This window comes from Scomber scombrus, chromosome 3, assembly GCF_963691925.1.
Source record: "Scomber scombrus chromosome 3, fScoSco1.1, whole genome shotgun sequence".
NCBI lineage: Eukaryota > Metazoa > Chordata > Actinopteri > Scombriformes > Scombridae > Scomber > Scomber scombrus.
The window spans coordinates 16,484,949-16,496,486 of NC_084972.1; the positions used below are offsets into that span (position 1 = coordinate 16,484,949).

General features: G+C 41.5%; 1 protein-coding gene across 1 annotated transcript; it reads right to left on the bottom strand.

Moving 5' to 3' along the window:
* Positions 1–4,176: 4,176 nt before the first annotated feature.
* Positions 4,177–8,643, bottom strand: si:ch211-157b11.8 (fibroleukin). The gene is made up of 6 exons (XM_062443171.1): positions 8,365–8,643; positions 7,478–7,673; positions 7,035–7,112; positions 5,339–5,451; positions 4,940–5,202; positions 4,177–4,519 (listed from the first exon to the last, which is right to left on the bottom strand). The coding sequence occupies exons 1-6, from the start codon at positions 8,641–8,643 to the stop codon at positions 4,177–4,179; spliced, it is 1,272 nt and encodes a 423-aa protein (XP_062299155.1).
* Positions 8,644–11,538: the final 2,895 nt, after the last annotated feature.

Here is an 11,538-nt window from a genome sequence, read left to right on the forward strand (position 1 = left end):
GAGATGGAGTGAGGCCTGCCACATGGCGCCTTCTGTGTTCTCCCTCCTCTCCCCCCTCCTCACCCCAGCTACTCACCACATCAGGATACACTTGTTCTGGTGAATTCCGGTTTCAAACGGAACGCTGTCTTGCTCTGTTTTTCTGCAGGACCAGTATCATAAGCAGGCACATATACTGTCTGTCAGTGGCCCTGTGGTCAGGGAGGGGAGCCTCTAACGGCCTGTTGTACACACACACCTTTGAAACCTCGCCCGCTCCTGCTTCCTCCCCTTCCTCACCCTTGACAGCCCACATGCACACCCTTATCACTCTGAGAGCAGATTAAAGACTGAAAAGTTCCTTCCACTGCGGGCAGCTAACTTCATCACCTCCTGTTTCTGTCATGTAGTCACATCATGAAATCCTTTTCTGCCTCAGGCACACTGCTGGATTGATATTCTTAATATCTCACATTAAAACAGTGGTGTCAAGTTACATACACATAATTTAAATTTTTCAAACTGCTCTCATTGCAGGCCGGTTCTGTCCTTTGACCTTCAACCTCAAGTATGGCGCCCCCAGTGTTGAAAGTAGGCGCTACTATCTGATTTTTAATTTGAGGTTCACTGACAAAAAATATGAAATAAGCCAGTGTTCTGTCTCTGGCTCTGTGATATGACGTTATGAGAAATACACTTATCAGTCTCAGACATCAGAGCCATTGAAAGAAAGAAGAATTTTACTGCAACACATTTCTATAATTCATTCACATATGACATCATTTACCATCTCACCCATCAGCTTTCACACAAACACATTGTGTTTGACCCAGTTATGGTCTTTGATTGTTTATTTTCATGCAGAGCACAATATCTATTGTTCTGGCATTCCTATACACAGAGTTTTTCTGTCTGTGTTTGCAGCGGAGTTTCTCATGTGAAAGTCTCAGGGAGGCTAATCACTCTCCTGATTTACTCTTTGCTAAGCAACATTGCCACCTGCTGTTCAACAGACATAGACTGGCTTCTACAGGCTAAGCAGCCATGATGACAAAAGCTGGGCCTCTTACAGCTCACCTGTAAAACTGGAAAAGGTATTGCCCTATATGAAATATCCTGTCCTATCGTGTATTTACTCTCTGGTGTGTTCTTGGTCTTCACAGATCCAGTCTGTAACTGAACTAAATCGTTGAAAGCACTGGAACTCCATGTTTGCTAAAGAGATAATCTGAAGTGTTTAGTGAAGTCAGACTCGACTTTTACACATGACATTGTCAGTATTTACACTTAGTGAAACTTAATCAGTAGATGATCAATGAAGTTAACCAAAACGTAAAGTAATGGATATGGATTGATGGGTGGTTATCACCTGGATAGATACATGATTTGACCAAGAAACTAAAATAATGTTTCTTAAAGAAGCCATGTGGGCATTTGGTTTTTGATCATAAAATCTGTTGATTTGTTCTGACCAACCTGTCTCTTCAAACTGGCCTGTGCTTTAAGCGATACTCCTACAAAAACTGTTTGCCCCTGGGGGTATATAGGATGTTACCAGCATACAATATAAGGGTCAACAGTATTGTATAAAAATGAGGTTGGCATCTGTTTTCAATCTGATGTTTCCTTTGTGGCACACAGAAATGAATAACATGGGTCACAGGGGAATTTCCCTTAGAGGAGCGCAGAGCTTCGCAGAGGGATGTGCTGGCTAACCGCTGCCCAGCCTGGGCTTCCGGCTGTGGGGCAGCAGAGTATGCCGGTACCCCTCACACCCTGCAGCACTGCCACTATCACCCACTCCAGACACTGTGCCAGGATACTGTGGTGACACAACCCTGGGCCTCTGTTCCTCCCTTGTCAACAAGACTGATGGATGCAGAGAGGAGGAGAGGAGAAAATAAGGAGGACTGATTGATATTTAATATGACTGTACAGGGGCAGAATAAAAAAGGAGGAGAGGATTAAAAACTTCTAGGATATGATTATAGAAAGACGGAGTGAATGAAAGAAAAAGACTTTAGTGTGGATGACTTAAAACGACAGAGGAGTTACGAGTGATTTATTTTCATATCAGTGATGACATGAAGTAAGTCTTTTTTAGTGATTGTGCAGTATTTAAGAGGTTCATTGTCATTCAGCACATTTTGTAACTATTTTTCAAACAGAAGTTTAGTTAGGCTCAACAGGACAACATCAAACTCATTTTAGATTGATCCAGTCAAGATTTGACCTGCTTTTACCTTTTACCTTGAGCCAAAATAAGCCTTTTCTCTGAGTCTCCAGTAAGATCTTGAGCCACCAGGGGGCAGAACATGGAGCCTCACACACACACACACACACACACACACACACACACACACAAAGAGCAGTCACACTGACAAAATCAAATGAGAAAGCTGATATGTATAATGGCTTATATGGGTGATTAATCTTGATTACGTACTAACTATCTGCTGTGTGTGTGTGTGTGTGTGTGTGTGTGTGTGTGTGTGTGTGTGTGTGTGTGTGTGTGTGTGTGTGTGTGTGTGTGTGTTTGTGTGTGTGTGTGTTAGCATATGTGTAAGACAGAGAAAAGGGGAAAAGAAGCCTGATGGTGCACACCAATAATTAAGGCGGCATGATCAAACTGTCTTCAATAGAAGTCTCTTTATGAAGTCAAGCACATCATGCACCTCCCGATCTACTCAGAGGACCACTGAGTCTCTTGTGTGTGTGTGTGTGTGTGTGTGTGTGTGTGTGTGTGTGTGTGTGCGTGTGTGTGCGCACATGAATACAGGCATGTCATGTACAGTGTGTGTTTAAGTGGTGTATGTGAAATACCGTGGCTGGTCGAGAGTTTGCCTGCAGTGTGTCTCTGTGTTTAGAGTCTGTTGAGCCCCTCAGGCCTTCAGCCCCCTTACCAGTTAATAATAGACACCCTGCTTGTTGGAGAGACTGACAGCTCATTGTGAACGCTGCTAAAATAGGTGCAGCCATTCAAACACACACACACACACACATACTCACTGATCATCATACGCGCACGGCCAAACTGAGCACTCACACACCAACTCTAAACTCCCAGAAAAGCCTCTGTGAAGCACAGCCAGAGAGGGAGCCGCCTGCCTGACGCCAAGTCCTAAAAGCAGGTGAGTGTGTGTGTGTGTGTGTGTGTGTGTGTGTGTGTGTGTGTGTGTGTGTGTGTGTGTGTGTGTGTGTGTGTGTGTGTGTGTGTGTGTGTGTGTGTGTGTGTGTGTGTTTGGCATGATAGTTCTGGGCTGTAGATGGTCTGGGGTATGATGGCAGGATAAAGCTCCCAATGGTTGGCATCAGTGTGTCAGGCGGTCAGGAGGTGAGAAAAATGGCTTCTCCAAAACTGGGCTTCTCTCTATTGAGTGTCAAACGCTTTGACTCTATTTGAACACAGTTGCAGGTAGAACACAGGAGCCTGTGAGTAGTCAGAAAAGGTTTTTTAAAATCCTTACCATCTTTCTGCTATATGAATGACATTATTACAACTGTTAGAGTCACGTCTGCAGGGTCACCCCGACCTCTTAACCTCAGCAAGCTAAACATACTGTATATTGTCTCATGATGTTACTTGATCTAAAATACATGTGGGCTCTTGCAGACAGTACATGTTTTAATGGGTCAAGGAGCTTAGACAGGAAGGGATACATGCAAAGACTTAGTCCATGCATGCTTGGAAAATCACTATTCTATCCTGGTAATTAATTAAAGTACCACAACAATTTGGATTTTTGTTTTTTTTTTCAACAAAAAAGTTCAACAAGCAGTATTTGCAATATTGGTGTATTTCTTTGGGGGTTTTTTCAACAAGAAAGTTCAACAAGCAGTATTTGCAATATTGGTGTATTTTTTTGTTTCAGTGTTATGGAGAAACAGTATAAATGTATTTGTTTTTACAGAAAGAGGCAATGAACAAAACAAAAATGTACTATGGAGTGTAGCTTTAAACTGTCTGCTAGTGAATGTTTAAACATAATTTTTTGTGCATTTTTTCTTTTATCCTATTAGCTGCCATCTGCATGATAAGTGACATGAAAGCTGCTGTGAATAGTGATGTCCAGACAGTGTCTAAAACATCTAGCAAGTGATTGTCAATGCAAACAGGTTTTTCATCTGTGACTAACTTGATTATTACAGTCGTCTACCATGCAGCACATTTTCCAGTGAGACCTATCATCTTTGTCTTTAGGATGGCCCAACAATGTTCCGGGGTCTTGTCTTCATCTCTACTCTCTTGAAAGAGTAGCGCTCTCCAGTTCGTCCGTCAGTCAGGATGTACCATGTACCCCAGTAGATACCGTTAGTCACCCCACTGTAACGCCCACGGTAATACTGTCCATTCAGGTTAGCTGCCAGGCAGGCATCAAACCACCAGCCTGCACCATAGTACTGACCACAGTTTCCAGCTGCGTAACGGTCATTGTCTCGGTCAGAAGTGCTGAAGGATCTGCCATCATGGTTGTAGCGTTTGCTGTAGCTCAAGGCATTTCCTGCATCACCAGAGTACTCCCGAGCTGTCAGACGATACCTGGAAGCCAGAGAGAGAACATCTGTGAAGATTATGAGTCTTTATGTGTGGACTATATGGTAAAGGCTGAGTGAATAGTGTTTTATACTCATTTAATCCACCTGGTAAATTCACAAAGCATAATTCCATAAACAGAGGAAGCCATAGAGGAGTAAATGGGTCAGATCTAAGGATAAACCATCTTAAGATCCTAGAGGTTTTAGCTTCTAGAAAGGTTTCTGGACCATCCTTGCCATCAATTTCAAGTCTCTACTGGAGAGATGAACAGCATTTTTCAAACTATGATTGAGGGTGAACTGAATGCAGATTTTGCCATAATGACCTTCCTGACACAACCATTCTCTCTTTTGTTTAAACTAGAGCTACCTCCAGTCATCTAATGCAGAAATTGTGCGTTTGCACCTGTGTCATATGCTTCACCTCTGTGCCTCTGAGGCTACTTTGAAGTTGTTATAGGTGGCGTGGCGCTTCTGGTGGTGCCAGTCCTCCAGCTCAATGCGTAGTTGGTGTTGGCCAGTGGAGGTGAGCGCACACAATGCAGCATTTCCCAGCCAGTGTTCTCCCTGCGGACTACCAAAGCCTTCCCGGTATTCCTGCCATGTCCTGTTGAAGTCCAGCGAGCCGTCCTGACGATTCTGGATCACTGTCCACCCACCACCCGCCGTCTCCATGTCACATTTAGCCTGCGCCAAGACAAAGACTTTGATATTATAAAGCCTAGATTTCACTGATCCACAGATAGCATACACATCTCTAAAAGAAGAAGAGTGGAGTGGGGGTCCGTTTGTGTGTTTTATGAGTGTGGTTGATCTGAAATACCTCCAGCGCTGGTCTGTGCAGGTCAGGCTGGATGGTGTAGATGCCATTCTCTTTGATCCCGAGCTTGTAAATCTCTGCACAGTCCTGAGGATGCAACCTTTCCAAGGGGGCAACTGAGAACCACAGTACATTTTTATTCAACTAATTCATCCAAATATCATTGTAGCATTTGAATTCAATTATACTTTAAGGACAGGTTAACATTTTTCAGGTTTGTCTTAACTATAATCACATGCCCATATGTACATTGAATGTGTTATGGATCTGTAATTGTTCATCCTGTCCACACTAGTTGTAGAGAGATCTACTTCGAATGCAATTTAGAAATGAAATAAGTAATTGAGACAAAATCTACAACCGCTGTTTAATGCATGACAGCTCAGCCAAACCTATTATAAGGTTTCAGCAGTCAAATTAAGTAGTGCTCTTCCAAAATGTCTATGTCGGTACTACCGAGTATTGATTCACGTCAAATCTAACGGTGCCAAATTTTGGTACATTCAGACTCATCATTCTGGAGCGGAACGTACGCGCTGGGCACATGCCAGAATGGGATGTTGTGTCCTGTGTGCAAAAATTATTTTTAGTCCATGCTCATGGGTGCAATACCGCCGGCAACCAGCAGTGACATTTGTCGAGAAATCTCATGAATATCATTACGCCTACTAAACAGTCATGGTGTCACCATTTGTAACGCTATAATAGCGCTAAAACTACACAGATACATTGTGGGAAAACAGTGCTAACAACAGAAACACATGTGTGTGTGTGTGTGTGTGTGTGTGTGTGTGTGTGTGTGTATCATATTTACACTGTATATATTTTTCTCACATTTTCTCTCTAATAATTGCACCCTTGATATTTATAATAATATCTTTATTTTACATTTTTTGTGTGTGTTAAAGTTATCTTTATCTTTGCTGGACAGGTACCATTAAAATTTCACTACACATTGTACTGTGTATAATTGTGTTTGATAATTATAGTCTATTTTTAAGTGTTCATATTTTCATACGTTTAAATAGTTTTTAAAATGTTCAAAATATATAGGCAAAAATATTTAAATTAAGAATTTGGGGACTTTTTGGGTTGATACTTCAGGAGTTACAGATTTAGAGTAAAGTGCCGAAATGAAATACAGTTGAGTACCGATACCGAACAGCGGGTACTGGTACCGGTACTGGTAACGGTTCAAATGCAAAAGGGGATTGTGTGTGTGGGTGGAGGATGTGGTTAAATCTTCGGTTTTGTACTGAAGATTTTGTTTGTCTGTCCTGTATTCTTATGTGTACGTGTATAGATATATACATAACTCTGTATGTGTGTGTGTGTGTGTGTGTGTGTGTGTGTGTGTGTGTGTGTGTGTGTGTGTGTGTGTGTGTGTGTGTGTGTGTGTGTGTGTGTGTGTGTGTGTGTGTGAATATGTATGTAATTATGTATGCTTTAAGTTGTTAAAATCAATAAAGACATTGTTGGGGGAAAAAAAGATGAACTTTGGAAGACTGCTGAAGCTAATATAACCTTTAACTTTGGAATCGATTTTTACAATGAACAAAGATTGTGGATTAGAAAGGGATCTGTGTTATAGACAAGATGATTTATTACAGGGACCAATACATTTTTTAATGCCTTGGGCTTGTGAGTAATGTTTTAAGACAGATTTGAAAAAAATGAACCTGTCCTTTAATTTCCTCACCTGTGGGAGGATTTTGTGTGATGCTCCTCAGGAAAAGCAGCAGGTCTTTCTCCCCCTCTCTTCCCACGGCTACACTCTCTGTCATCCCAGAGAAAGATTATGTTATCAGTAAAACACATCACTGTCGTCAGGGGCTGAAAATAGAGGCTTTGTCTTTGTGTACTGCACAGAGGGGTTCCAAATTGCACGATAACTCTGTAAGGATTCTTCACATCAGTAGCCATACATTGTGTGTGTCTTTGTGTGCACGTACACAGTTTTTCTCATCCTTCTCTGCACAGTTAAATTCCTATGCACTCACCTATGACCGACACTTAGCAGGCCTCATTGAGGTTCTGTTTACTATGTGTGGGGGAGTGACTGTGCTGGCATTTGTGCATTTGTGTGTGCGCACATTTGTCTGTGTGTTGCAGAGGTGGGGGATATAAATGTGTACTACTCACCCAGTCGTTTGGCCATTGCCCCAAGGGCCTGGCTGTGACAGTGGAGGTCACACTCTGTCAGCACAGCTGCCATTAGAGCCAGGATGGCCCCTAGAGAGTTGCTCTCCTGGGCCCCGTGACTCCAGGGGCCACCTGTTTCCTGGAGAGAGTGCATGCAGCGCTGCAGCTGAACTAGACGCTCTTTGACACCTCCGGCCTGCAATGACATTGCCCACAGGTACTCTTTAATAGTAACACAAATCAGAAATTACATCAGCAATCAACTCATGGTTAAACACTTCTAAATCCTCTTTATCCTTCAATAATATTTCATATCTCTAAGCTTGAAATAAAATGGTTCTGTGTTTTTAAGTATCAGAAAATGAAGCTTTGCATGTGCTTTATCATGCATCCACAAACAAAACTCTCACAAAGCTCACTGACATGTTTTGTGTCAATCTGTCTTTTACACTTATGTCAGCCGTTGTAATCGTGCCCCTCACACACCTGTTGCTGCATGAGCTCAGCACAACCATATGATGAGGACATTTTTAAAGCAGACCTAATTTTATCCCTTCTCCTTTGATTGCTGACTGTCATTGCTCCATGGCTGTTAGGTGGTGCCAAGTTTAGTGTGACAATTGTCCCATGAGAAAGGGCAGGCTGGCCTGCTCCTGATAGTACGCTGCTCAGTCTCCCTGGCACACGTGAATGAAGAGACAGGGTCTTCATTCAGGGTCATCTTCACCTTCATGAAGTGTTTCTGAGCCATATGATTGTTACTTGACAGAGAAATATCATTAAAAGTTGCATTATCTGGCTTTCCTCAGAATAACATTTTAAAATTTGTAAGATGGAAACAAGAAATCTTTTTAGGAAAAGTACAGTCTGTATAACCTGTCACTCACCTTAGGCTGAACCTGGGGGTTATCATGCCTGTTCTCCACCTTCCGAGGAGCATCTGAGATGGCTGGAAGTGAAACCCTCACTCTGCAGGTTGTTGTCCCAGTTTGACCCTCACAGGCCCCGGTGCCTGCTCCCACTCCAGTCCCAGGCGGGATGGGTGCAGCCACCAGACTGTCCCTGCAAGGAGGATGTGTGCAAGCTGGAGATGCCTCTGAGGAGAGCAACACTCCCACATACAGTGACAGCAGAAGAAGCATACCAAGAGAACCGAGTGGAATCATGGGAAAATGGACAGATGTATTTTTTAAGTCAAAAGCCGACCTGTCTTTTACTCTTGAGCAGAGGTCCAGCAGTGGTCCTTCCTCTGCGCTGTAAGTTGTTTGTCCTGTTGTTGTTGATGAGTCTCTGTAAACTTCCACTTTGCTTTCTTTCACATTTCAGTAAGTGCTTCTTCAGGTCGTAAGTGTTTGCTGACCCTTCCTTTTTGTTTAGATTTTTCTATTGTTGTCCTTGTCTGTCTTGTTTTTTGCTCTGTGCGCTTCTCTCATCCTCTTCTTCTTTTTTCCCCCCTCAGTTCATCTCACTCCCAGTCCTCTTCTTTCTCCTGCTCTCTCTCTGTTTGTGAGGTTGCTTTGGCTCAGATTCCTAGATAACTGCGGCACTCTTTGCTGTCTGACACAGACTAATGCACCCACCCCCTGATACACACACACACACACACACACGCACACACATACACACACATACACACACACACACACACACACAAACACACACAAACACACACAATCTGTGCATCTCCTTAGCTCATCTCATTCCCTTGCTCGTGGACTCCCACACAGCAACACATAGACATGCACGTCTACACCCAGAACATGAGTAAAAAACACATATGCAGTGTGACATTATGCACAGTTTCTGAACATATGAACCACTTTTTCACAGATTAACAGATCTTTTTTAATGCTTTGGAGGAGCTCTTGGCCATCCTCTGTGATAATACCTGCTTTTTTTCCCGTTAGAGTAACATTTTTTTCCCTCTCAAACTGTCCATGCTCATTCCCATCTCAACCTTACCGATCAACATGCATATACTGCAATGTTTGCAGAGATAGAAATGCAGCAGATGCTTCAAGTATGTGGCTCCTTTACTCTTGTGGACCGTTTTCCTGCTTACACCCCTTTTGTGTTGCAGTATTTGTATTTACAAACTGAGTTCCAAAGAGGCTGTAAAAGACTCGACATTCAATAGGTGCAAGAAGGCAGGAATTCCTCTATAAACAGAGTCACCCCCAGAGCCATCCCAGTCATCAGGATCTTGCAGAGGCACACTCCCACTAACAAGATGCACAAACATACACTACACAGCACAGACACAAAATCAAGATGAGATCATTCTTGTGGCTCCGTCTTGAGAAAATAACCTCCTTATGTGCATAATAGCTCTGTGTACTCCTAAAAATAAGTTTGTGAGTTTACACGAGGATTTTAAAGACTCACCAATGTTAAGATTTGGGATCCTAATTTTAAATTGTTAAATTCACATATTTATAGTTTATCTTTAAAAAAATGATCAATGTAACACTGAGAATATGGTAAACAATAAGATCTCTACAGCTGCTACAGTTCTGAATCTCTCTTGTAACATTTTTATTTGTTTAATTTTTCATGTAATAGTTTATTATCAGATCATTTTCATCTGTTGTTGGTGGCCAGATGTTTAAAAGGCATCATCAAAATATAATAAAACAATACCTCATAAAATTAATATATACAGCATCATCAACATCATACTCATAGTGATGTTAAACTAACAGAAACATATTAAGGGACACGCATTTTCTCATTATATCTCAAATGTACTTTTTATGCTTGCAACTCAGAAAATTAGTTTATGTACATTTAAGGCCTGTAGTGATGGGATCTTATGACTTGACAGAGGTTGTGCAACAGCTGTGACAGCTCTACTGTTTATAATATATTCCTTGTCTCTCACTTACCAGAAATAATATATATTATATGGATATTATATTGTCCTAAATGTATGTATGTTTTCTTTAATATTTTAACGGTATCCTAAAATATTTTGGTTTAATGTAAAAGGACTCATTAGTAGACCTGTCAATAGTTCATAATATCCTATAAACCCCCACTCCCATCCAACTGCCACCAACTACGAATGCTTTCCCTTTCCCCAACTCTCTCTCTCTCTCTCTCTCTCTCTCTCTCTCTCTCTCTCTCTCTCTCTCTCTCTCTCTCTCTCTCTCTCTCTCTCTCTCTCTCTCTCTCTCCCTCTCTCTCTCTCTCTGACACACACACACACTAACACACACACACAAAGAAATACATTTTCTCTCACGGTCCAGTTGCCTGCAGACAGGCTGTGAATGTTACCCTGCATCCCATCTTAGCTTGTTTCAGCAACACTGTGTTTTGGGGACAAAGACAGTCTTTCAAGTATCATACAAGCAGATCAATCACCTATCTTTGACCTATACACTTTCTGAGCACGACAACATGCTATATGTCGCTCTGCAGATGTCGAAAACATGTATGTGGGCTAATGTCTGAGACTACCAGCTCAATTGGTTCATCCAGCCAAAATGAGTTGACAGTGTCCTCTAGTGGTGGTTCCTGTAGCTCAACATGTTACATTCTCAAAAGAAGTGTGGAATATGGGTTTACATTTGTGGAATAATAAATGAACAAAATCTCGCCATAAACAACAAAAAACAAATCACTTAATTGAAGTGAAAAAAAGTAAATTGAACCAAAAAATGACCTCCTTTTTTTATTCTTGTGAGATTTTGTTAATCCCATACTGAGATCTTTTAACGACTGCTTTGATAAATAAATGTAGAGAACTGAACATACTGATTTTTAATCCATGTATGTTGAGTGTGTACAATGAAACTGACAGTAAACATGCTGCTGAGTCTGTTTCTAAATAGCTGAACTAACTTTACGTAGGCTACCTGAGACCCGAAATTCCACTTAAAATGTATTTTCTTCTCTTCTTTTTAAAAATAATTAATTAATTCTGAAAAAATAATATTGTTTTTTCATTACATTGCCATAAAGGAACAGGTGCATAGCCTACAGAAAAGACCAACATTAACAAATGACATATGAAAATGAAATAACATTAAATAACATAAAGTTAAAAGGGAATAAAA